Raw genomic sequence first — 26424 nt, 5'->3', positions numbered from 1 at the left:
TCAATTTTTTACTACTCGTTTACCGGATCTCAATGTCAATGTATCTTTGGGTTGTTCCGATTCGATCGCTGTTTGGCTCTTACTATTACTTACATCATCTGTTTTATCAATGATTATGTCTCTTTTATTGCGGCGATACTTCTTACCGTCTGCATCCTTTACTATGACAGATCTTGGCATATCCATGATCTCCACTACCTTGCCCTTTTTCCACGGTTCGTTAGGCATTTTTTTGAAATATACTGGTACTTTTTCCATAATTTCAGGACGTTCTTTGGCGTGTCTATCATATGCTAATTTCATTTTTTGTTGGTATTGTTGAGTTTGCTGTCTATACAGAATGTCATCTGTAAGCGATTGTTTGAGTTCCGATTTGTTCAATGGAATTCTGGTTCTGAGCTTACGTGCCATTAATAGCTGTGACGGTGAATACATAAGATGTTGTGTTGTTCGGAGGTTGAGGAGACCTAGGTACGGGTCCGTATTTGTTTCCCTACATTTAGTTAGGAGCTTTTTTACGGTTTGTATAGACCTCTCAACTAATCCGTTCGATTTCGGATAGTATGGACTGCTTGTCGTGTGATCAAATTTCCAATCATCTGCGAAATCCTTGAACTCAGCCGAATTAAAGGGTGGACCATTGTCTGATATGACTTGGGATGGTATTCCATGTCTTGCAAATATTGATTTGAGATTTACAATAATTTCACTGGCTTTGTATGACTTGAGTTTTGCAATTTCAATGTATTTCGAATAGTAATCAACTAATAAGAAATACAACTCTTTTTTCCATTCAAAGAGGTCAAGGCCTACCTTCTGAAATGGAAGATCTGGCAATTCGTGCGGTATTAGTGATTCTTTACGATTGTTGTTTAGATATTTAGTGCAGGTCTTACAGTTTTCGACAGATTTCTGTATGTCTGCATTCATGCCCGGCCAAAATACTAAACCTCTGGCACGGCGTTTACTTTTTTCGATTCCAGGGTGACCATCATGAATGTATTTCAAAATCACATCGATGAGTGCTGATGGAATCATCAGTGCTTGGCCTTTAAATATCATTTCATCGATAACTGATAATTCATATCGATAACCCCATAACGCTTGAATTTCAGGACTTAACTTTTTTCTATTTTCGGGCCACTGACTTTGAATTAATATTCGTACCTGCTGCATTGTTTTGTCTCGCGCTGTTTCATTTACAATTTGTTTCAACATTGGTTGTGATATGGCTAGACTCGATTTTATCAATCCGACGTGGATTTTAATTTCTCTATCCATCTGACTTTCCTCTTTGTGACACAGTGGTGCCCGCGACAACATGTCGGCTACTAATAATTTTCTTCCAGGCTTATATACCACTTCCAGATCATAGAATTGTAAGCGGAGCATCATTCTTTGTAACCTAGCCGGTACATGAGCTAGTGCCTTTTTGAAAAGTGGAATCAGTGGTTTATGGTCGGTTTCCACCAATGTTGTTTGTCCATATATGAACTGATGATATTTTTCGCAGCTAAAGAGAATAGCATATAGCTCCTTCTCAATTTGCGCATAATTTCTCTGACACTCTGTTAGAGTTTTAGATGCGAAGGCTAACGGACGGTTATCTTGTAAAATACATCCACCGACTGCAAATTGCGAGGCATCCGCTGATATAACAATTGGCTTAGACGTGTCATAGTATGCCAGGACAGGTGGCTCTGTGACTAAAGACTTGAGTTTAGAGAAGACTTTTTCCAAGGATTCATTCCATTGGAAGACTATATTTTTCTTGAGCAATTGTCTTAAAGGCTCAGTTTCGTTAGACAAATTTTGAATGAAAGATCCGAAGTATGTTATCATTCCCAAAAATCGATGTACATCTTTGACACAGGTGGGTGACGGCATGTTCAAGATTGCTTCGACTTTTTGCGGATCTGCATGAATACCAAGTTCATTGAAGACATGCCCAAAATATTTCACTTCAGTCAAGCCAAACCTACATTTGTCTTGATTAAGTTTAAGACCAGCTTTATCCATTCGTTCTAGCACCCTCATAAGTTTTTCATTGTGTTCTTGAATACTGTTGCCGTAGACAAGTATGTCGTCAACATAGACAATAACATCCATACCAATAAACATTTCGGTCATCACACGGTGAAAAATTTCTTGGGCTACTTTCACCCCGTACGGCATTCTAAGAAATCGATACCTCCCAAAAGGTGTGTTAAAGGTACACAGTTCAGAGCTTTTATTATTCAGTTTAAGCATCCAATACGCTTTACTAGCATCCAATGTAGAGTAATATTTTGAACCAGATAATTTCGACTTGATATATTCAATACTGGGGATGGGATAGTGTTCCCGCTGAAGGGCTTTATTGAGGTTTCGCGGATCTAAACAAAGCCGTAGTGAGCCATCTGCTTTTTCTACCAAAACTATTGAACTGACCCATGACGTTGGGCAATTGACTCTAGCTATGACTTCGTTTTGTTCCATTCTATCTAACTCCGTCTTCAGTTTATCGTGTAACTGAAATGGAATTTTTCTCGGAGCATCAATAACTGGCATCACTTCTGTATCAATTTTTAAATTAAACTCTCCTTCCAAACAACCTAACCCCTTGAACAATTTATTAAATTCTTTAGGAATACTTTTGATGATATGATCTGATTCATCTTGAATTTGATTGACGGTTCCTACGTTCCGATGTACCAATCCTAATCTGACGCAATCAAACTTTCCAAGCACAGTTGCGACATTTTCTTTTACGATAAGAAAATCTATGTATGTGCTTTTCTCCTCCATCTCGCTCAAAATGGCGTTGACAGAACATTGACCCAAAACATTGACAGTTGACCCTCCAAATGCTCTCAAGTTTCCAAAGCATTTGTTAAGAATTATTTGTTTGTTATAATTGATTGAACTAAATGTGCATAAAGACATCACATTTGCTTCTGCACCCGTGTCTAACTCTACTTTGATTTGCTTTTCATTAATTTGAATAAACTCTGTAAAATTTGTGTTAGTTTTACTGTTATCTACATTAGACTTAAATGATTCTTGTAAATTAAGTGTGCCTATAAAAAAATCAATATCTTCATTTACATCAACACTACTTTCTGATTTGTTATCAATATTAAGAGATTGGACTTTATTTGACTTACAATACTTAGCGAAATGATTTAAACCTTTACATATATGACATCGTTGACCAAGGGCTGGACATTTGGTGCGGTGGTACCAGTTTCCACATCGCTCACATCTCTTGCCTGATGACTCGTTTTCTTTCACGTTAGATTTGGTTTTGTTGCTGTGGTAACTGTTGCTCTTTCCGCTATTCCCCTGCTTGGACTGTTGCTGCTTGTTGTTGCCTTTGGATATTTGTGGCCTTGGACTGCTGCTGCTGTGTTTTTGTACGTAATTTATGTTGCTTTCCGAATGAACTGTGACTGTGGACATCTCTTGTGACTGTGATTGACTAAGAATGTACGATTTCGCACGTTTTTCTGTTTTTTCCAGAGTAAGATCATCTATATCGAGTAAAAGACGTCTTAACTTGTCATCAGTTAAACCAATTATGAACACATCTCTGACCATGCTATCTTGGAGTGTGTCATATTCACATGCTAGAACTAATTCCTTTAAATGAGTTAGGAATTGATCTATTGTTTCGGCTGTCTTTTGTCTCGCAGACAAAAACTTATAGCGCTCAAATACTATATTTGTTCTTGGATCACAATGACTTCCAAACTTCTTGACTACTTCGTCAAACGTTATACTTTTTGGAAACGTGTTGTATATACGCAGGCCATCATCTCCGATGTAAGAAAGAATAGCAGTTACTTTCCTTGCATCTTCTTTTATGCCCACTAGATCCAGAAAAATCTCCAACTTTTGTATCCAGAACTTCCACGCTGCACTCAAGTTTGGCTGATTGAAATTCATTTCTTTCGGTGGTTTTGCACCAAAAGAAAACTCCATTTTGTTTTGTGTCGTGTGGCTATTCGATGAATTTGCACTTCTTGGTGGAAGCGGCGGTGGCGTTGCTGGTGGTGGTGGTGACGGTGACGGTGGCTGTGGCGACGGGCTTTCTTCTTGCTCCCCTGGGGACTCCAGACTTTCGTCTATAATTTGGATGCTGGAATCCAATGATATCCCAGAGCCAGCTTCAGGATCTTTGACGATTTTATCCAGCTTTACTATTCAATGCACAAGCACATGTGGTTTTTGACAATTTTTTTTTTTTTTTTTTTTTTTTTTTGGTTAGGCTATCGAAATGGACTTTGTAAAACTGCTTGACTATTTGCTTTTACTTTACTTAATTTTTTTTTTTTTTTTTTTTTTTTTTATAGACACTTATTTTATTGTTTGACTATTTGACTTTTATATTTTTTTTTTTTTAGATTATCATTTCAGATTCACACCTGACACCATGTTATATTTTAAGTAAAAGGCAGAGAGATGTTCTTAAGTAAGAATGAGTTTATTAACTAACTTTATTTAATCAAGTTTCTATTCAATGACATTCGTTTTAGTGTAAGCATATATAAAGTATGATCACAAGAGAGAGAGAGATATATGGTATTTCATGTGTGTATAAGACATTACATTAGATATACAACAGCAACTTACTTAAGCGGCCTTATATTTTTCTTAATCGTTTAAAATTTTGCACCTTGAGTCTTACAATAAGGCACCTACTGTAATAAATAATAAAATTTAAATAAATTATTAAAATAAATTTTTGTTGGTCAGAGAATTCACTAACCAGTACCTCATACGCACATTTTTGAGTTTTGATTATATTGGAACAGAACACAAAAAAGAATTGAGCAGATAATACACCAAAATAAAAACTCCTCGCTTTTAATGAACTCGATTCGTTTTTTGAATAAGGAATGAATTAAGAGTAGCATACAAAAAGTGAGATTTTTAAAGGCTTCAAAAGAGTACAATCCCGGACAATTGATAGAAACTATCCCGGACGTCCCCCACACAGCCAAAAAAGAGTACATGTCCGGGAAAACCCGGGTGCATGGCAACCCTACCTTCAAATGACATAAAATTTATCATAGGTTGTCATTTAAAAAAATAGATTTATTGAGAGAAAAAAGATTGATTTTTGTAATTTTTTGATGGAAAAATTGATTGGGTTCAAAAAATTCTAGCTCTTTTTGTAGATGTTGTATAGACATGGTCGATATAAATATTTTGAGCTGAAACAATAAGCTTTTGGGTGATATAAAATTTATTACAGGTGATAGAATAAAAAAAGGTAGACTTTTCAATTTTGTTTGCAAGAAAAATGATTTTTTAATTTTTCACTTCTACCACGTGTGAATTGCACACATGATTTTTTTTATGTAACAAATTTAATTATCTGATTTGAATGGCATATTCAATTATTTTTTGAAAAATGTTTGAAAATCCCACTTGAACATTTTATTAAAAAAGTCTTACCGAAATTCAAATTCTACTATTGCATTAGTAAAATAAAGGGTCAAGTGCTTCGGTAAATTTTTTTGAGAATTTTAAAACAACTTTATTGAGCAATTATGTAAGGTAATTTTTTCCAAGATAGATTAGAAAAATTTATTTTTTAATGTTTGCCATACTTTACTTAGTACCAATAATGTGCGATTTATGTACCTGTTATAAATCACTTCATCAGCCTCTGTATGACTTGTAATAAATTGCTAAAAAAATCTAAGCGAAGCAAAGTCAAACTCAGAGCTTAAAAGAGCATTGTCAAACAGACCTTAAACTTATAAAACGTTTTCTTGAACAAAAACGTAATCAAGCCTTTCACTGAGTAAAAAAGGTTTGATCTACCTACTTTAGAAAAAAAAAAAATTGTTAAAAAAATGTAATTAAAGTTTATTAATTGAGTTGGTAAGGAAAATTTCGGCCTTCTGTGACTCTACCATAACTCAAATCTTTTATTCGAAATAGCTTTTTCCAGTAAGTACTTTCCAGAAATATCTTCTTTTTTTCCAAGCGACAATTAAATAAAAATAAATAAAGTGAAATTTAAAAATTGTTAATTTGATTCGTTCATCATTCTACGACCACTGATGGCAAAAATATATATAAAACACAATTTACTTTTACTTAAATAAGAGCACATTTCAATGATTTTTATAGGTTAAGAAGGCAACTGCTTGTATAATTCTTTATGATCGGTAGGAAAAGAACACTTCACACAAATGCGAACGCAATGAAATGAAAATTACTCATTTAACATATATGAGTATGTGCAGTAAGGTGGAAATATGATCTCAAATAATTTCCAATAGATTTTAGCTAAACAACTTTTTTATGTAACAAAAAACGGACTAATACTTTGACCAAGCCCAAGTAAGCAATAGTGAGTGCATTTTTAAAAGTCTAACTTTCAAGATCTTTTAATATAAAAGACAATAACCTACCCCAATCATTCATTAGTATTTTCTTATACAACGTATTCATCAAAACCTTTGAATAACGCAGAAAACAATGTTGAAAATTGTAAGTTAATTTAAAATTCATTTCCAACATAAAAATTAAGTGTATTTTCCCTTTTTTTAAAGGCTTTTCTTGTTGCCACTATTTTTGCAACAGTTGCAACTCAGCCAATGATGCAAGAAAACCAAACTCTTTCTAAACCAACCATATTAGTAAAGTTGGGACATTTAATTCAACGCATTCCAACAGCAGTTTCTCATCAAAGTCAAACAATCGTCCACAATCATGCAAACGTTATCCGAGACATTGTTGCTCCTGCAACAATTGTTAAAAATATTCAAGTTCCTGAACATGTTACTGTGCCCAATCAGCCTGAAACTGAAACCTACAATCCAATCAATCTTGAAAGAATTATTTGTTTGAATTGTTACTAAAAACGTATTTTACTGTAATCCTTTGACTGCTCTTAATAAATTAAAATATCTGTAGCAACATTTAACAATCATTTTTTACCTTTTTTTCTACCACGAAAAAGATTATAAACATTTAAGAGTAAATCTTCTTCGGTGGTGTTTTTTTTAATAATAAAAAATGCGTATGATCAGTTCTCGCAATCATTCAACTTTGCTCTTATTTTTTTTTCAATGTCGTGAATTTTATTGACAGCGTACTTAAATTTGTTCCATATTTTATATCCATCAAAGGTCCAAACGCATGTCACACAGAAAGAAAGATGTAATTGAGATTTGTTTATGTTTTAGCTATGAACTCGTACCTTTAGGTTCAAGACCAATTAACCAAAGTCGTTCCAATTTTGTTGGTTTATTACAAAAATAATTCATCTTTTTAATTAGGTATAAAGAGGGCTCAAAGCATCTTTAATTACATCAGTTGTATTAGGTTTGAGTTGACAGCAACATGAACATTTTAGTAAGAAAAAAAAAACAAAATAAGTCTTCTTTAAATTTTTTTACGTGACTTTTATTGTCTTTTAGATTATTCTTTTTGTACTTTTGGGAATTACTTTAGCCCAAAGAAATGAAAGAGATTGTGATCATGGTTCAGCATCAGGACGTGAATTTCAAGATATTTACCAAAGACCATCAGCTTATGACTCGCAGGTGGATTATACACCACAAACATCATATGGTCCTCCTGATCCAGTGAGACCTCCACTTCCTCGTCGTAACTATCCCCAGGATAATTCCGAAGGAGAAAATAATCCTCGAGCAACATATGTCCAACCTCCGTCGTATAATAATGATATTCGTCCAGCTACTGTTTATGGTCCTCCTCCATCACGATCTCGAGTTGCTGCATCAGCTGGTGTCTATGATGATTACGAAGACATCATCTATGCACAACCTGCCTCTCAACCACCTCGTCGTTATAATGTTAACTATGCCCAAAGAGAACCCTACTACCCCAGATACGAGGTCTATCCTCATGGTCGTCGTCCAGAATATCGTGTTCCAGTTTATTATTCTCCACTTCTTCCTGATGGTTTTATTCCAGTTCACTCACATTTACCAACTCCACCTGCGACAACTGAAAAATCTTCTACCACCGAGGAAACTAAATCTCCATCTCCATCAGCTCCTGAAGCATACCATAGTGAAACGCATCAACACAGCTCATCATCATCTGGAGAGCAGGAGAGTTATGATGAAGGACCAGTTAGGAGACAACAACCAGCAATTATTGCAGTTTCAGGTTCACAATTGCAAAATGACATTAAGAGGCATTTGTTTTGGAAGCCACTTCGAATTGTTAAAAATTTATTCCGAGGATCGATTCTTGCAAAAAGGAATACAATCGGATTGATTCCTTCATTAATTCAGGGATCAACGAATAATTTTTAAGAAATTTTGAGTATAAATATGATAATCAAGTACAAGTACCTAAATAAATAAATTAGAATTTAATGCTAAAGAATACATTTGTTTCTTTAATTTACAATTAACCTGAACTAAAAATTCCGAAAATTCGAAAGGGATATTGAAAAAGATATCACAACAAAAACCTTACTGTTAAAAAAAGAGCCAAGTTCTCTTATATTGAAATTATGCTGGCACAAAAAGTACTGAGATGTAAAAGTGTACCAAGTTCTAAAGTTTGGGTTCAAATTCGTATCAATAAAATTTTGATTGTTCTCTTGACAATTTTTTTTAATTATCGATTTTTAAAGTTATTTCAAAAATTGCCAAGTAAACAATCAAAATTTTATTGATACGAATTTGAACCCAAACTTTAGAACTTGGTACACTTTTACATCTCAGTACTTTTTGTGCCAGCATAATTTCAATATAAGAGAACTTGGCTCTTTTTTTAACAGTAAGGTTTTTGTTGTGATTTCACTACTTTTTGCAAGGTATGGCTGTAGAATATAAAATCTCTATATTTGATGAAAATTCAGTGAAAATGGGTGGTTGCCACGCCCCCTGCCTGAAATTCTCAAACTTTAAATTTTTTCCTTTGTGTAAACTACCAGCTCCACCATTCTACCAAATTTCAAGATTCTACGACAATCAGAAGTGCTCTATAATATTTGATGAAAATTCAGCGGTTGCCACGCCCCCTGGCTGAAATTCTCAAATTTAAAATTTTTTCCTTTGTATAAACTACCAGCTCTACCATTCTACCAAATTTCAAGATTCTACGACAATCAGAAGTGCTCTATAATAATTTATGAAAACTCAGCGGAAATGGGCGGTTGCCACGCCCCCTGGCTGAAATTCTCAAGTTTTAAATTTTTTCCTTTGTATGAACTACCAGCTCTACTATTCTACCAAATTTCAAGATTCTACGACAATCAGAAGTGCTCTATAATAATTTATGAAAATTCAGCGGAAATGGGCGGTTGCCACGCCCCCTGGCTGAAATTCTCAAATTTTAAATTTATTCCTTTGTATAAACTACCAGCTCTACTATTCTACCAAATTTCAAGATTCTACGACAATCAGAAGTGCTCTATAATAATTTATGAAAATTCAGCGGAAATGGGCGGTTTCCACGCCCCCTGGCTGAAATTCTCAAATTTTAAATTTTTTCCTTTGTATAAACTACCAGCTCTACCATTCTACCAAATTTCAAGATTCTACGACAATCAGAAGTGCTCTATAATAATTTATGAAAATTCAGCGGAAATGGGCGGTTGCCACGCCCCCTGCCTGAAATTCTCAAGTTTTAAATTTTTTCCTTTGTATAAACTACTAGCTCTACTATTCTACCAAATTTCAAGATTCTACGACATTCAGAAGTGCTCTATAATAATTTATGAAAATTCAGCGGAAATGGGCGGTTGCCACGCCCCCTGGCTGAAATTCTCAAGTTTTAAATTTTTTCCTTTGTATTAACTACCAGCTCTACTATTCTACCAAATTTCAAGATTCTACGATAATCAGAAGTGCTCTATAATATATGATGAAAATTCAGCGGAAATGGGCGGATGCCACGCCCCCTGAATTGAAAATCTCAAATTTTCGATTTTTTCCTTTGTATACACCACAAGTCCTATCACCGTGTAAAATTTCAAGTTTCCACGATATCGGGAAGTTCTCCATAATTTTGATGATCTGTCAGTGAGTCAGTGAGTCAGTGAGTCAGTGAGTCAGTGAGTCAGTTACGGTTTTTGCGATTTTTGAAGACCTATATCTCAGAAACTACTCATCGTAGGAGGCTGAAATTTTGTGAGGAGTTTGGTTTTTACGAGCTCAACAAATGTAGTGAGTTTGAAATTTCTAGCATCTTTGGTGTGGAAGTTAGAGGGGGGTCGAAAATGGCCTGAGTTGTTTCCTGTAAATAAGGGTGTAGTGCCAAAGTTGCTAGAGAACTTGGCTGGGCACTACCGTGCCCCTTCAGTGGCGTATTGAGGGGGGGGCTCAGGGGGCTCAAGCCCCCCCCAAGCCTTCAAGATCATGTTTTTATTTAGCTGATTTCATCATAATTTACATGATTAACTGAAACTTGTTCGTAAATCTTAGAGATTTAGAGGCAGCACAGATGCTCGAGCCCCCTCCAAATTCTGAAACAGCTGTTTGGGTTTGTTTGAGTAAGAGCCTAAGCTGACGATGAGGGTTGGGATAATTTTTGTTTTTCGGATTTTAGTCCAATTCAGAATTCTTTAGATCATTTTTTTAGTATTTTGACTTCCAATTACATCACTGTTAAATTATTAGGGGTATTCACAATTCGATGCAAATGGTCTTGTATCGTTGTAAAAGTGCAAAAGTGTAACATTTTGTTTACACATTTACACTTTTGCTATACCCCAACCCTATTGCAAAATTTGTCTATTGTGTTGTGGTAGTAGAAAACAAAATTTTGCATTTTTACACCTTTTTGTTAAACCGGGTCGTGAATACCCCTATTGCAAAACTTCTTATTCAATCTCAAAACGCCGTATTTGATCGTCTTAAGTATATTTACATTTTTTTTTTTAATAATATTTTTCTCAAAGAAATTGGAAATAGAAATTTTTGATATCTCAAAATCTAAGGCCCAATTTATTGACTCTCCATTAAACTTAAATCGCCATTAAAAAAGGGAATTTTAAAATTAAAAACCAAATTCGTTTAATTCAGTCTCTTTTAAGGACTTTTTTGAAGTTTGGCATCATTAACTAATTGATCATTAAATTTAAAAGTCGTTTTAGTTAAAACACCAAATTCGACCTTTTAAGAGGGATTTTTAGAGCAAATGGAGGTTTTAGACAGGGTTTCTATTTATTCACTCTCCATTAGCGTCAAATGTCATTTCATTTATTATTTTATTAAAAAAAGCTTCATTGTCAATTGACAATTAAAAATAAATAAAATATGCATAAATATGGAAATATTGAGATGGTGAAAAAGTGTTCAATCAATATCATAAGACCAACGTTTGGTAATTGTAATTGGTAAAAGTACCTACCTCAAATTATTCTAAAACTTTATTTTAAATTTTGTGATGTGATTTTAATGGAGCTAAAGCTGGGGTGAGATTCTGTATGGCGAAAACGAACAAACGTTTTCGTGTGTGCGAAAGGTTTGATTCACACAACTTGAAAAACGAAAGAATTTGTTCTGTATCTGTCGCAAATTTTCTTTCGTTTTTCAAAAACGAACGATCGTTTGCGTTTCGTTTTTTATAGAATGTACCCCCTGTTCAATAGGGCAAATCTTCATGGATTTATGCTTCTATGCACTTGCAAATATGCGAATCTTTTGCCTATTATATATTGGTATTATCATGCGAGCCGTTGCTAACTAAGAATTGGTTTATATTCAAAATAATGCCATAAAGGTAATATTATTTTAAATAACTGCGAGTCGAGGCTCTATTAAGGGAAGGTATGCGGGTTAAACAAACGAAAATTCACTTATTATAATTAGTCAATAGTCATGTACGTGGTCAATTGTCACATATACTATATCAACTGCTTCACCTCCAAAAAACACGGTTGTCGTGCTGCAAAATACATATTTTCAGTTTATGCTCAGCCTTTTGTTATAAGTTCTATTCGTGATATTGCATATCGTAACACAGTCTGTGGGTTTTTGCTTGGCGTTTTAGCTGCAAAATACTTAAGGGCCATCTTTTTTGAGTTTTTATATTGTTTATCCTTCAAATTTAAACATATTTTATTTGACAAAAATGTAGCTTTTGACAGTTTAATTTTTCAAAAAATAAAAAAATCCCTGGGATATTTTTAATGGAGTTTTAAATATAAAGTTTCCATTAAAAGTAAAGACTTTAACTAAAGCAGAGTGAATTAAAATGAATTTTTAATTATGGAAACTTAAAGACGTCAATAGATTAACAAAGCTTTTAACTAAAACGACAAATTTAAAAATTTAATGGAGGCTCAATAAATTGGCCCTAAGTGGCCAACAGGTTTCTTTAAGTAAATTGCAGTTTGCGCTTCCGATTTGGATTGAAACAGCAACATATTACGAAAAAACATACATATGTATATATTTCGGATTAAACATCAAAAAGAATTTCATTCAAAATTAGTTTTTGAGACTTTCACGTTCTGCATTCCACTTTTTGCGTATTCACTTGCCGAAAGTGAAATAGGCGTTCTGCATTTTTTTACTCATTTAGATTTTCTGATCGAATTCAATTCACTATGTTACTGTTCGTGAATTTGGGGGCCTTTTTCAATGAATCTGCAATTGCAGTAATTTCACTTTAGAAACAAAATAAAAATGGAAGATCCTTCAGTTTTGACAGTTAGAAGCAATTTCGAAGTTTTCGAAACCGATCGAAATGAAGAATATTGATATTTAATTTCACGTGAAATTGAAAAGTGATTTGAATTCACTGTCGATCGAATTGTGGAACATGGGCGTATATAACTAAAATATTGAAGAGTATAGCTCAAAAACTCTTGACGTGATAGGGATAAATCTGTAAACAGTTTTGGATTCAGCACATGACAAAGTTCGAACGAAATAAAGTATTTTTTTTTTTTAAGGATGACTCAACTCCTTGCTGTTTGTGTAAAATGTTTGGGACACGAGAACTTTGAAAAAACACTAGGTACTCTGAATGTGAAAGGAGGAGACAGTAGTACGGATCTGTCGAGAGCAGTATAATGCTACTATACCACTTTCAGTACCGCAGCACAGCGTTTAACTCTCGATCAAAGATTAATAAAAAGAAATGAAAATTTTTTCGCAAATTTACCCTCTAAAAAATTTTAGTAAAATTTTCCAGCCCCCTCCAAAATTTTTTCTGGATACGCCACTGTGCCCCTTGATTTATAAAAAACGGTTGAAAATGGTAAACAAACTTAGGAGAAACAAAACTGTTTTTGTCGTTATTCGCAAGTGTATTAGTAATACCTAAAAAATTTTTAAAATTATTAAAAAAAAAAAAATCAAAAAAAAAAATATGGGTTTTTCAAAAAGTCATAATTTCGAAATCTGGGGACTTTAAAACAAAATCCCTATTAGACGCCTAACTGTTTTTGTATTGTGTTTCATTTGGCATCTTTCAAATTGTAGAAAAAAATCCCTATCTATTATGTATAATTACAAACTTTGTCGAAAGTACGATAACTTAGGCGACAAGCATTGATAACGGTATTTTGTAGAGTTCAATACAATTATTTTTTACTATGGAAGCGGGGGGGGGGGGGGGGTTTCTATCTCCCCTCGTTTAGGCGGAAGGGCAATTTTCTAAAATTTGGCGAAACATAAAAAAAAATTATTTAAAAACAACGGCAACACTTACAGTTATGAATGATACCTTTTTCAAAAGCCAGAATTGTACACTTAATTCTAATTTTTAAATCAGATTATTTAAAAATTATTGTTCTCCAAATAATCAACTTTAAAATCAAAATTTGGGAAAAAATGTAAAAAAAAACACATTAAATACTATTTTGATAAGACTGAATTTAAATATGAGATTAATCGATGAAATAAATTGCATATTGAAGTAAATTGCCCCTCCCGCCTAAACGGGGGGAGATAGACTCCCCCCCTCACATAGTAAAAAATGATTGTATTGAACTCAACAAAATAACGTTATCAATTCTTGTCGCCTAAGTTATCGTACTCTTCCCAAGAACTCAGCTAAATTTCAAAACTTTTAAGGACATATTAAAAATTGAATTAAAATAAAACTAAAATGCTAAAAAAAACAGTTCTCACAATTTTGATTAAAAAAATATTTTTTAAGAAGTTTTTAATAGTAGCTATTATAAAACAATTTTCTTGATTTCTGACTCATGAAAACTCATTTCATTCTAACTTTTTTTTTCAAAAAAACAATGTGTTCAAAACGATTCAACAAATTTTGTATTTGTCCCGGATTTCGCTTCTAGAAATATGGTCACCGTAGCTATAGCAGATTCTTGTATCTCAAATATTTTATTTTTAATTTAGAATTGCAATCTATACCGCAATGCTAAAAATCTAAAAAATGACGTCACTTTTTCGTGATAGCAACCGAGGTTTATCGATTTATCACGTTATCACGTCAAAAAATTGAATTCTGATTGTTTTTTGTTTCGTTATTCGAAGTCTAGAATTCCCAAGAAACTTACGAAAAGTGCTAAAGGCTCAAAGATCGAAATTTGAAACCTTAAATTTCAAAAAACGTTTTCTTTTGAAATCTCGAAAACAAAGAATCCCATAATAAAACAAAAAAATTGAAAAGCAAAAATTGCGAGATTTAATAATTTCCAAAGTACTAGAGTTAAAAACATCTTCACAAAAAGCTTATTATCCAGAAAATAATTAAATACAAAAAAAAAAAAAAAACAGCGAAACCCCATTATCAAAAAAAAAAAAAAACGCGAAGACTAGAATCTAATAATCGTTAACTCCAAAACCTGAAAGCCTTAAATCTCCAGAAATGTTTAAGTAAAGAAAAACTATAAATGCCTCATGCTTTTAAAACTTTAAGCCCAGAAAAACTCAGAGCCCAAATAATAATCAGCACTTTCAAATCCAAAAAAATGATTTTTCCCGAAGGAATTGGAATTGCAAAGTTTTGCAACCTTAATTCCAATAAATCATTATAACTCCAAAACTAGAAAACACAAAATCAATAAAACAAAAAATGATTTTCGAAAAACTCGTAATAGTGGAAGTCGGGAATGCTCAAAACTCAAAAATTCAGAATTAAAAAAATAAACGAAATCATGGATTTCTCAAATTTAGAAAACCATTAGATATGTAGGTATTTAATTTAATATTGGAGTTTTTTAAATAATGCCAAGTTTGAAGGGTTTTTAATTCTATTTGCCGAGTGCCCTAAAGTACCGACACACGTTAACACATCAATCGCAGGTCGCAAGAATGTAATTGTTTAATTTTTTAATTAAATTAATATTTTATCATTTGATCTAAGCCGGTTTCAAGAAATTTCAATCTCATTTAAATCAGTTTTCTTTCTGCGACTTATTTGATTTAAAAGATTTCTGATATTATTTGTTTAAAAATATTCATAAACCACAATAAATAATTAAAAATCCATAATAAGACTCGAATCGATCGACGACCGACCGACACGGGGGCTTGCCGATTGGTGTCTTTTGCATATCATATCCTGTTACCAAAGTCTAGCAAAGTCACTCAACTGAAATGACTCACCGGTTTGTGTTGTTGTATATTATTTTTTTTTTTTAAATAATAAAGTTGGCAAAAAGTACAAACAAACTACCATGACCAGCAGACAACCCCACCGTCCTTCAGTCAATATTTTTCATTACGAACCATTCGAATGTAGGTATACACGCCAACTTCGAGCAAGTGCCAGCTTCGCACTGGTCCACAGTCGAGATTGTGGAGCGTTTCTGGTTTGTTTGCTTGGTGTCGCTGGTTTTTGCATAAAATTACATAAAAATATTCCATATTTACACCCAACATCATTTTTTTTTAATTAAACCGTGGAACGATCTTGTTTAGTTGACCTATATTCGAAAAAATAGAAATAAACCATGTTAATGTATTTAGTGAGTGTTATTTATCCATAAACTATTTCTGAATGAATTTTATATCTTTTTTTTCTATAATTTTATAGATTTATTGTGTGACACTATTATTAATTACAACAACAACTGCACGATCTAGTTACTTGGGAAATCTCAAGGTCATTGAACCATTAGATGCCAAAGCTGGCGTTGTGATAGATACAGCACCTTCAGTCGTCTACCATCAAAGCTATTCACAGTTGAATGGCAAAGTTGTAGTAACCCCATCTAGAGGGTCTGGACGTTCGTATAATGCCCCTGCAGTTATACCGGCTGTTAGAGATTTTCAAACTGTATCTGTGGGACATGAATATGCGGCACCATCTTATGGACCAGTATACCGGCCGGGCTTATGATGTTGATTTTGTTTAAAAATAAAATAGATGACTAATAAAATGTGATTGAAAAATATTTTAATCAAATGTTTTCGGTGTCCAAAGGCAAAAACATGAATTAATTATAAAAAAAAAATAATGTGTGCAATTCACACGTGGTAGAAGTGAAACCTTAAAAAAATAATATTTCTTGGCAAAAAAAAAACGATTAAATTTACCTCTTTTTACTAAATCAATTCATATTTTTTAAACGACAACCTATAATTAATTGTATATCATCTGAAAGCTTATTATTTTACCTATTATGTAACGCTTCAATCATATTTCTATACCATGGCTACAAAAAAAGTACGAATTTTGTAAGCCAACCATGTCGAAATTTTAAACTAAAATTAGGGTACTTCCTACACTGGTGGCTGCTCTTCGGCAACACATCTCCACAGATATTTTGAGGTTTTTTTTTCAAATTTTTCAATTTAAGATTGTGTAATGTAGAGCACGTACCGTTATGTGTGACATATCAAATGAAAAGTATTATTAACAGCATGCGTATTAAAGTTAAATAAAATTTGTATGTAAGATGAAAAGATATAAGGTGTTTAGAAAAAGAAACATCTTTTTACCGTTATCTCAGAATTTTGGAAATGAAATTAATTAAAATTCTGCACAATTATTTAATTACCTATCTTAGACTGGGCCAAAAAAATAAAATATTTTTTTTTTTGAAAGTTACTTCGAAAATCTTGTTCAGGATGATGAAAAAAAATTTGGTGAAAATTTGAGCCGTTAAAAAAAATTTTAAGAGGTCTATCATCGGTGTTTTTTATTTTTATACATGATATGATGTTTTACAACAGAACTGCTAGACGATCAAAGTAAAAAAAATTTCTGTTAATTTTTTCTTATATAAAATTAAATTTCCTACAAAAAAGATCTAAGTGAACATTTTCGTCAGACGAGCCGTATTCGAGTAATTAAGCTTTTAAAATCGAAGTGTTTTTTCAATTTGCCTGTTTCACTTTGGAATTTTGTGATGAGCAAATAAGTGAATAGAAAAATAAAACCTCGACAGATTCTTATAGGAAATTTAATTCTCTACAAAAAAGGTCTTGTAGTAATTTTCCCTAAATTGAGTTTTGAAGAAGTTATTCACGATTTAAATCGAGAAAAAAATTAAAAAATCAATTTTCAATTTCAAAATTTTCAAATTCACTGAAAATTCAATATTTTCAAATTAGCAAGATGTTTTCTTGTAGGGAATTAAACGTTCTATAAAAAGTTCCTTGGCAGCAAATTAATTGCTTTAACCGTTAAGAAGATATTCGTATCAAAACCAATGCCCACTGATTTCAATAGTTTTCTTATGACAAGTATGCATTTGCGATTTGAATACGATCCTATCTACAGCATACATTTCATTCATTTACCTATTAAAACAAAAAAGTGTCGCTTTTTCGTTTCATCTTGTTTCAAATACTACGATATCACTTTTTGACGTGATAAAGTCTTATAAATAGATGAACCATGGCAGCCACCACAAAAAAGTGACACCATTTTCTAACGTTACACTCTCGCACTTTCGCAGTGCGGCATAAAATTTCAATTCAAAATTAAAAAAAATATATTAGAGATACAAAGATCTTCTATAGCTTATTTGAAAGATAATAACCTAAAGCTTAATCCAAATGAAGGATTTTTAAAAATTCGGAAAGATAAAATTTGGGCTAGAATCTAAACGCAAAGTTGTAGAGAGTTGATTTTTGCTATAGATAGATGAGACTAATTTAAAAATAACTGCATTTAAGAAAAAATTCTAAAAAATTTTGAAACTAAGTTATAACGTTTTGTTTGAACGTTGTACACGTGATTGGGCTATGACAAAATGATGATCTTGGGTGAAGGAAATTTTTTTTTTACAATTCTAAAGATGACAGGTGAAAGATGAGGGAAAAAAATTAGGCGTCTGATACGGATTTTTTTCCAAAACTCTGCGTTTCGAAAATGAATTTTTGAAAAACACCTTGTTTTTTAGGGGTATTTTTGGGTAATTTTTGATTTTTAGCTTTTTTTTGGAGCGTTCAAAAAATCTCAAACTTATAGGACATGTAGGTTTTGAAAAACATGCATACATGTGCAAAAACTTGGAATCGTTTAGTGAGTTTTGACTGAGTAACGGAAGAAACAAGTTTTAAAAAAACACGTTTTTTGACTGTTTTTAAGCGATTTTCATGGTTTTTTATTTTTATCTTTTTTTCTTTAATAGATACAGGAATAAAGTATATGCAGTAATGATAGACCATGACTACGACTATATGTGTGCGAAGTTTAAATCATTATTGTAAACACAATTTTGAGATAACGGTAAAATAAAATTTTAGAATTCAACTTTATAACTTTTGACCAAGAGCAGATAGAAATTTTATTAAACTTTTATGAGCATTCTGATACAATTACCTTTCATTTGGTGTATCACACATAACGGTAAACTAACTAAAAGCTACTCAATGTTAAATCAAGAAACTTGCGAAAAACCTGAAAACACCAGTGGAGATCTGTTGCCCCCCCCGAACAGCCACCAGTGTGGGAAGTACCGTAATCTCAGTCTGGAAATCCGACATGGTTGACTTTAAAAAATTCTAACTTCTCTTGTAGGCATCTTTGAAATGAGATTGATACGTCATATGAAAGGTGAAATAATAAGCTTTCACACGGTATACATTTTTTATAGGTTGTCAAATAAAAAAAATTGATTCCATAGCCTGAGAACATAAAAATTAATGTTTTTTTTCTTTTTTTTTTATGAAATTTGATCGAGTTCAAAAAATTCTAGCTCTTTTTGTAGATGTCTCATAGACCTGATCGATGTATATATTTTGAGCTAAGACAATAAGCTTTCAGATGATATAAAATTTTGTATAGGTTGTTAGGGAAAAAATTTGAAAATGGTTTTTTTTTTAGCTTTTTCTTGTAAATTATGATTGTTTGAAAAAAGTAAACGCTTCAATTGACTCATTTTAAACAAAAGCACACAACCTGTTTTCTGACGACGTTATCACGTAAAATCATCGGCCGTAAACCGGCTTTACAGACAACCTCTTTTTTTTTTTCATTAGACTTATAACCAACGAACAGGATGTCCAATCGACTAAGACGATTTCAATCAAATTTGGTGTACATAATACTAATAATGTTATTATGAAAAGAGTGCATTTTAGTTTATCTCAAAAATATCTTATAGTGAAAATATGGTGTTGCCTTTTTTTTATTTTTATATATATATACATATATCGTGCAATATATTTTTTAAAATTTTGGATTTGATTTTGAACATTTTTGATTTGAAAAAAAAGTCAAAATATTAAATATTTCTATTTATTTGGTGTGAATTTGAATACTTGTGTGCAACCGATATTCAAAACTTTAAAGCAAAAAATGTCAAAGACGGTACTTTATTAATATTAATAAAAAAGTGAAAATTCGAATAGCACAGAAACTCGAAGAATATCGAGAAAAGTTAATTCAACTTTTAGAATTTTGTATGGAATAGCTTGTAAGTCATAAATCATGTGTTTCCGTGGTGTAGTGGTTATCACATCCGCCTAACACGCGGAAGGCCCCCGGTTCGATCCCGGGCGGAAACAGATATTTTTTTTTATCTTTTGATGAAAACGGTTTGGTTAATATTATTTTTAAGCTAATTTTTTTTTAATTACTGAAAATTTAAGTTGTTAAAATTTCTTTTTTTTGAGAGGAACAAAAGTATAATAACTTAGGTGATGAAAAAAAATTTAGGATTCTTTTCCTGATGGATTAAATACAATTTTTGTTTTTCAGTCTGTGTTGGAAAATATTTAACCTTTTTTTGTCTCAAGCTTTGAATCCATTATCGAAACTTGGTCTTGGTTCTGCAAAACTGCTGCGTTAAATAAAATGCTGTTAAATAATAAAATCAAAAGTTTTTTATCACATGCCGAGATTTATTAAATTTAATTTTTGTTTTCTTTTATATAAAAGTGTAATTTAATGATGGAGGGTGTAAGAATGAGGAACAGCATGAACTGAATGAACAACTGGAGCAGAGTGAACAGCGTGAACAACTGGAGCAGAGTGAACAGCTTGAACGATAGGAGCAGCATGAACGGCATGAACAGAATGAACAGCTGGAGCAGCATGTACAACTGACGAAGAGTGAACAAGTGGAGCAGAGTGAACTACAGCTGGGGCAGCATGATGAACGGAGTGAACAACTGGAGCTGAATGAACAACTGGAGCTGAATGAACGACTGGTGCAGCAACATATGATTTAACAACTGGAGCAACAACTGGTGATACTACAGCTGAATTGTGCACCCTCGTAAATGTTTGCGTTGATACTGCTGATGGCACTGAATGAACAACTGATCCCACATGAGCTGATTCAACTGTACTGTGTGTAGCCAGATGTCCTGGTTTGGCAGCAGCAACAGCGATCAAAGCAAGAAGTGCGACCTTAAATTAAAAAGAAAAATAAGAATAATAAGTTAAAATGTTCTAATTTGGTAGTCAATTAAAGAAACTTACGAATTTGAACATTTTGAATTGAATAGATTTGGTTTTGACTGCCTGATGACAAGAATTGACTGAGTTCAACTGATGTCTAATTCAAATGCCAACAGCAGTATTTATACCCGCCTCCATAATTAACCAACAATCAACACTCGAAGACAAAAAATAAATTTAAATCCCATTCATAACACTATCGCCAAGAGACACACCCATCAAAAAGATACTCACGAAAAAGTAAAAGAAAACAAAAAAAAAAAATAATTGACAAAGTACCAAAGTACAGATCCGAAAATAAAATTTCATTGACATTTAATTCCTTGTTAAACATTAGACAGAAATTTTGATGTGTGTTATGCAATACAAACGATCCTACATCTGATTTTGACAATAAACCTTAATCCGTCCTTCAAGCGAAAACAAAACATAAAAAAAATCTTTTTTCTTGTATTTTTTTTGTATTACTTTTTTTTTTTTTTTTTTGTTAATTTGATGGAACATTGAGGTAGCATTCAAGGTAAGTCGCAAGTTATGTACCACAATTGTTTAACTGACACTTTATGATTTTTACTGATGGAGGTGGTGGTACAGCAGTGTTGAAGCCGATTGCATGAGTGATATGGTCAAAATGAGAAGTTTGGTAAGATAATAATTTGAAAATTGTAAAAAAAAATCCATTATGCAGCTCAAATGTAGTATAAAAGTAACTGATTTCGATGAAGTCAGCATCAGTTATCTGTCAATTCGCTTTCAAGCAACTTTGTGCCTTTAACAAAAAACCTCAAACCACTTCAAAATGTTCAAATTCGTAAGTTAAAAAATTTGAATAGTGATAAGGATTTTTATTAACTTCTTCCTTTTTTTGTTTGTAATTTTGTAGATTGCCATCTTTGCTTTTGCCACTGTTGCTGTTGCAGCTCCAGGTCATCTTGCTACTCACTCTGTTGTTGAAAATGTTGTTGTTGGAGCATCAGTTCACTCAGCTCCAAGTGCTGTTTCTCACCAAAGCCAAACTCAATACCACAGCAAATCGGTTGTGACTCCAGTTCTTGCTCCAGTCGTTAAGTCTTATGTTGCTGCACCAGTTGTTCATGCTGCTCCAGTTGTACACTCTGCTCAAGTATTGTCTGCTGCTCCAGTTGTTCACTCTGTTCATCATGCTGCTCCAGTTGTTCATTCTGCTCAAGTTTTGTCAGCTCCAGTTGTCCACTCTGTCCACCACAGTGCTCCAGTCGTACACACTGTCCACCATTCCGCTCCAGTCGTTCACACTGTTCATCATGCTGCTCCAGTTGTACACTCTGTTCATGCTGTTCCTCATGCCATCAGTGTGCATCATTAAGTTGCCAATTGAATTTGTTGATTTTTTTGAAAAATTTTATTAAAGTTAAAAGCTAAAGAAAAAAATTTGTGCCTGCTTTTTTTTTTAACCGAAGAACTCTTTATCAGGAATACTTGATATGGATTGGTGAATAACTAAAGAAAACATCCCTTAGTTAAAAAAATCTTTTAACATAAACAAACTAGCAGCAACAAGGACTTTATTGATTTAGTTTTTCCTAAACAAAAGAGTTGATGGACGAACCTTTTTTTTTCAACTGAGTTTCATAAAAGACAAATGTAAGAAATAAAATGTATTCGTGATATATATTTCTTTTTAAAACAAGAATTTTAATAATGTGATCAAAACAAAAGACCTGATACTAGAACTCCACATTTTACAAAAATTCAAACAGTAATTTTAGCATAGTTTTTTTTTTTTTTATATTTGCATAATTTATTTAATGGTTTATCTGAACCACTTGAGCCATTTGAATTAAGTAGTTCATAAATCATTATTTATAAAATAAAATTGGAGTAGTACTTTCATTTGATCGCTTATCTTATAATTAAATGATTTTTAATTACTCGTACGTAGCAACAATTTAACTAAAATTTGTTTACAGTTATAATTGAGTGCAAGAACATAAAACTTGGTTTCCATTGTAGATAGTAAAACTCAACAATAAAATTGATATTATATTTACAAAACTAGGAACTGAACTATTATTAGAATACCTAACAATAAAAATAAAGGCTTGTCTTAGTTAACACTTGTAACTTTCTGTTTATACTCTGGAAATAATTTATCAGTTGTTCGATATCAGATTTTTTTTACTATGTATTGCTACATAGAATAACACCATTTAGTTTTAATTTTTTATCGAAAAATTGCCCACAATTTTGTCCCGATTGCTTAAAATGATTAGCTGAATACAAAATGTATCTTTTATAAATTTTGGGTTCATAGTTTTAATTGGATGGGATTTGTTATTTTGCAAAGTTTGACCCCAAAAATTTTGATGTCTATAAGTAACAAAAAAAAAATTGAATCCATTTAAAAAATGATTACTATTTAACTTTAAGAAACACCTACAATTATTTAACTTCTTAACTATCGGAAAGTATTTTGGGCGTCACTAATTTTCAATAAAGTATTTATTGAAGGGAAGTGTTTAAAGATTTAAACTGTTGTCAAAATAGAAATTGTTTGTCAATAAATTTTTTTTTTTAATTATAAATTGTTCGAATACAATTGGATTAGTTTTTTCATTACTTCCGATTTTAGTGGAGTAAAATATTAATATTAAAGTATGGCCATTGAACTTTTATTGTTATCAACTTTTTTGTCTGTTGTTGTTGGGGTATGCTTTGTTAGACAACCTTCACCTCGCAAAATAACTTGCGGTTATTAAAGCTTAGACGTAAAACGTGTCTATTGTTACTATATTATGCTTAAGGCACCTTAAATTGCTTTTGTGGTTCAATTGAAAGAATTGTATGAAAGTTGGAGTTTAAATGATGTTCATTACCAAACGAATTTTGTCACATCTGCAAACCAAAACCAAAAATGTTGAATTAATATGTTCAATTCGGTAAGTGATGGTCTTTGAAATAAAAAAAAACAAAGATGTCTTTTTATAATTCTTTTTTCAATTAAAATAAGTGAAAAACTAAATTTTAAGTCATGTTTAGGTATTTCTTCTCTGAGCAACCACTTAAACACAATATTCTTCTCGATTTAACATGTCTTGCCAAAAAATTTGTTTTTTTTAGTTGACGTTAAAAAGATTTACCATTTCAAACCCATAAAATTAAAATAAATTAAATTTATGCAACAAGTGTGCTTAAGTTTTATTGATAAGGAGCGATCATCAAATACATAATCGTTATTTCAGGAATGCTTGTTTTGGGATAGATTTAGATATAAATATATTTTTTGATGATACTATTATTAACAATCGAGACCATTTAAGAATAAAATTTGTATCATAAAAGAAAGTTAAATTTTTTTATAATTCAAACATCGAAATTTTTCACGCAGTTGATTTTAACCCTTCAAAAAGAAGAAAATACGAGCCGTATTTTAAAAAATAATCTTTTATGAATAATTCTTTGAAAAATAAAACTTTTTAAATAAAATTGCTATTCCATTTCCTAGTAATTTGTTAATAAAAATCTAAACTTATTATTTGCATTACAATACGCACATTTCAAAATTAATAATGTTTTATAAAAAATTCAATATTCATAATTATTTATTTTGAATTTTATGGATTAACAAGATTAAACAATTTATTTTTGAATATAGATAAGTGTGAAAAAAAACTATACAATATTTATTTTTAGTACTTTCCTAGAATCCAAAAATAAACCCCAATTAGTTTAGCGAGAAACAATTTTTTTCTGAATATCGTAGTTCTTACACAAATTTGTTTTTTTTTTCATTAAATTCGTGGACATTTTTTTTTTTGAAAAAGATAACAATAAAAAACCAAAAAACTCAGTTATTTGAATTTTTCACATAAATTTTGAGATTATGTGAAAAAATTTATAAGACAAAAGTTGTAGATATTTTTATTACCTACTAATTTGCCATAAAACATTTTTCCATAAGACTTGTAGTTTTGCCGGTAATTGAGATATACCATATTTTACCATTAAAAACATAACCCACCCACTTCCCGAACTCGGCTCGCCCTTTATAAAATTTTTTTTTGGTTTCAAAAATTATATAATAAATAAGTTACTTCACAATTCGGAAATTAGTTTCATTTTTAAAACTGTGCATATTATTAAAAAAAAGAATGTTAACTAAAATTTTCTTAGATAAATTTTATAAACTTTTGATGACAATATAATTACAATTTATTTTTAGAACTATCTTAACAAGTTTTATCACCTCGAAAATTCTTCTATAAGCTCAAACAAAAATAAAAGTGTTTGCTTGAAGGACAGAGAGTCTGGGTGGCTTAATGTCCAATGATCAATCAATAATATTTTTTTTCTATTCATTTGTCATCAACATACGGTAGGTACTTAGGTGATTAAAAATGATTATGCTTGGACCATAATCTCTGCTCACGACCGAAGCATAGGTGTATACACAGAAACCTATCATCTTAGAAGTGCGAGTATAATAGAGGTGTGTCTAGAGCATTTTGATTGATGGTTTTTTGGATTTCTCTTGAACTTGAAAATTTAAACTTTCGAAGGATGATTAGTAAGCATATCATCTACATATATAAATACTGATAGTTTGGAAATAATCACTCATCAGTTGAATTCTATTATTCAAACAGACAAAACCAATCAACCAAGAAAAAAATGTTCAAATTCGTAAGACCTTATCATTTTGATATTCGATTTCTTCTTCTCTTTAAATTTATAATTTATTTTCCAAACAGATTGTATTTTTTGCTTTAATTGCTGTTGCTATCGCCAAGCCAGGACATTTGGCTACCCACAGTGTAGTTGAACCAGCTCATGTTGGATCTGTTGTACACTCAATACCATCAGCTATATCACATCAGTCTATCACTAGAGTTCACAATTCAGCTCATGTTGCTCCAATTGTAGCTCCAGTTGTTAAGACTTATCATGTCGAGCCAGTTGTTCATGCTGCACCTGTAGTTCATGCAGCTCCAATTGTTCAAGCTCCTGTTGTTCATTCAGCACAAGTTCTTCATACAAGTGTACATTCGGCTCCAGTTGTACATACAGCTCAGGCTTATCATGCTGCTCCAGTTGTTCATGCCGCTCCAGTACTTCATTCATCAGTACTTCATGCTGCTCCTGCTTACCATCATCATCATTGAAAGTTAAAATTTGTATCAAATTTTTGGGCCATATTGAAAATAAATTGTATAAAACACTGTGATAAAACCAACAGTTATTAAAAATTTTGTTGTTTTTTTTGTTTTGGAGGATAATTAGGATAGTGCAAAATATACAGGTCCCACTTAACTGAAAAGTATACTACAAATTGAATCATTTATTTGCAAAACATGATAAGTCCATGATTTTAAATTTTTTAGGAGAAGAAAAAAACGTTCTATTTTCTTTTGATATGCGTAGAAAAATTTATAAAAAATATATTCTGTAGAACTCTTGCCTAGCTACAAAATACCGTTTCGTTTTTAATTTTTGGAGCCATAGTTCAAAAGATAAAAAATAAAATCGCTTTTGGACTTATCATACTTTGAAAATAAACAGATGTGAAATTAGTTTTAAAATGGATTTACAATTTTGCTTTTAGCCCCAGTCTATCAAACAATTGTATTTGAGATTAAAATACAATGTCCGGCCTGCTTATTTAACTTTAAAGTAGCT

At 31.9% G+C, this 26424-nt stretch overlaps 5 protein-coding genes and 1 non-coding gene across 6 annotated transcripts; 4 read left to right on the top strand and 2 right to left on the bottom strand.

The window, feature by feature from the left end:
* On the bottom strand, positions 1 to 4416 carry LOC129909340 (uncharacterized protein K02A2.6-like). Its single transcript, XM_055986426.1, has 2 exons — positions 4407 to 4416; positions 1 to 4181 (listed from the first exon to the last, which is right to left on the bottom strand). Exons 1-2 carry the CDS (start codon positions 4414 to 4416, stop codon positions 1 to 3), a joined length of 4191 nt encoding a protein of 1396 aa, XP_055842401.1.
* Positions 4417 to 15597: 11181 nt separating this feature from the next.
* LOC129912338 (uncharacterized) lies at positions 15598 to 16289 on the top strand. Its single transcript, XM_055990552.1, has 2 exons — positions 15598 to 15877; positions 15946 to 16289. The coding sequence occupies exons 1-2, from the start codon at positions 15863 to 15865 to the stop codon at positions 16249 to 16251; spliced, it is 321 nt and encodes a 106-aa protein (XP_055846527.1). The 5' UTR covers positions 15598 to 15862; the 3' UTR covers positions 16252 to 16289.
* Positions 16290 to 19798: 3509 nt separating this feature from the next.
* Positions 19799 to 19871, top strand: Trnav-aac (transfer RNA valine (anticodon AAC)). The gene has a single exon. It is a non-coding gene; the product is annotated as a tRNA-Val (tRNA).
* A 378-nt stretch (positions 19872 to 20249) lies between these two features.
* LOC129912329 (A-kinase anchor protein 14-like) lies at positions 20250 to 21090 on the bottom strand. The gene is made up of 2 exons (XM_055990541.1): positions 20791 to 21090; positions 20250 to 20718 (listed from the first exon to the last, which is right to left on the bottom strand). The coding sequence occupies exons 1-2, from the start codon at positions 20800 to 20802 to the stop codon at positions 20251 to 20253; spliced, it is 480 nt and encodes a 159-aa protein (XP_055846516.1). The 5' UTR covers positions 20803 to 21090; the 3' UTR covers position 20250.
* Positions 21091 to 21250: 160 nt separating this feature from the next.
* Positions 21251 to 22114, top strand: LOC129912330 (histidine-rich protein PFHRP-II-like). Its single transcript, XM_055990543.1, has 3 exons — positions 21251 to 21289; positions 21352 to 21580; positions 21653 to 22114. The coding sequence occupies exons 2-3, from the start codon at positions 21569 to 21571 to the stop codon at positions 22112 to 22114; spliced, it is 474 nt and encodes a 157-aa protein (XP_055846518.1). The 5' UTR covers positions 21251 to 21289; positions 21352 to 21568.
* A 3276-nt stretch (positions 22115 to 25390) lies between these two features.
* Positions 25391 to 25958, top strand: LOC129912334 (A-kinase anchor protein 14-like). The gene is made up of 2 exons (XM_055990547.1): positions 25391 to 25431; positions 25500 to 25958. Exons 1-2 carry the CDS (start codon positions 25420 to 25422, stop codon positions 25908 to 25910), a joined length of 423 nt encoding a protein of 140 aa, XP_055846522.1. The 5' UTR covers positions 25391 to 25419; the 3' UTR covers positions 25911 to 25958.
* The last annotated feature ends 466 nt before the right edge of the window (positions 25959 to 26424 follow it).

The sequence above is a fragment of the Episyrphus balteatus genome, chromosome 2 (genome assembly GCF_945859705.1).
Source record: "Episyrphus balteatus chromosome 2, idEpiBalt1.1, whole genome shotgun sequence".
Lineage (NCBI taxonomy): Eukaryota > Metazoa > Arthropoda > Insecta > Diptera > Syrphidae > Episyrphus > Episyrphus balteatus.
This window is presented reverse-complemented; position numbering and strand designations above follow the sequence as displayed.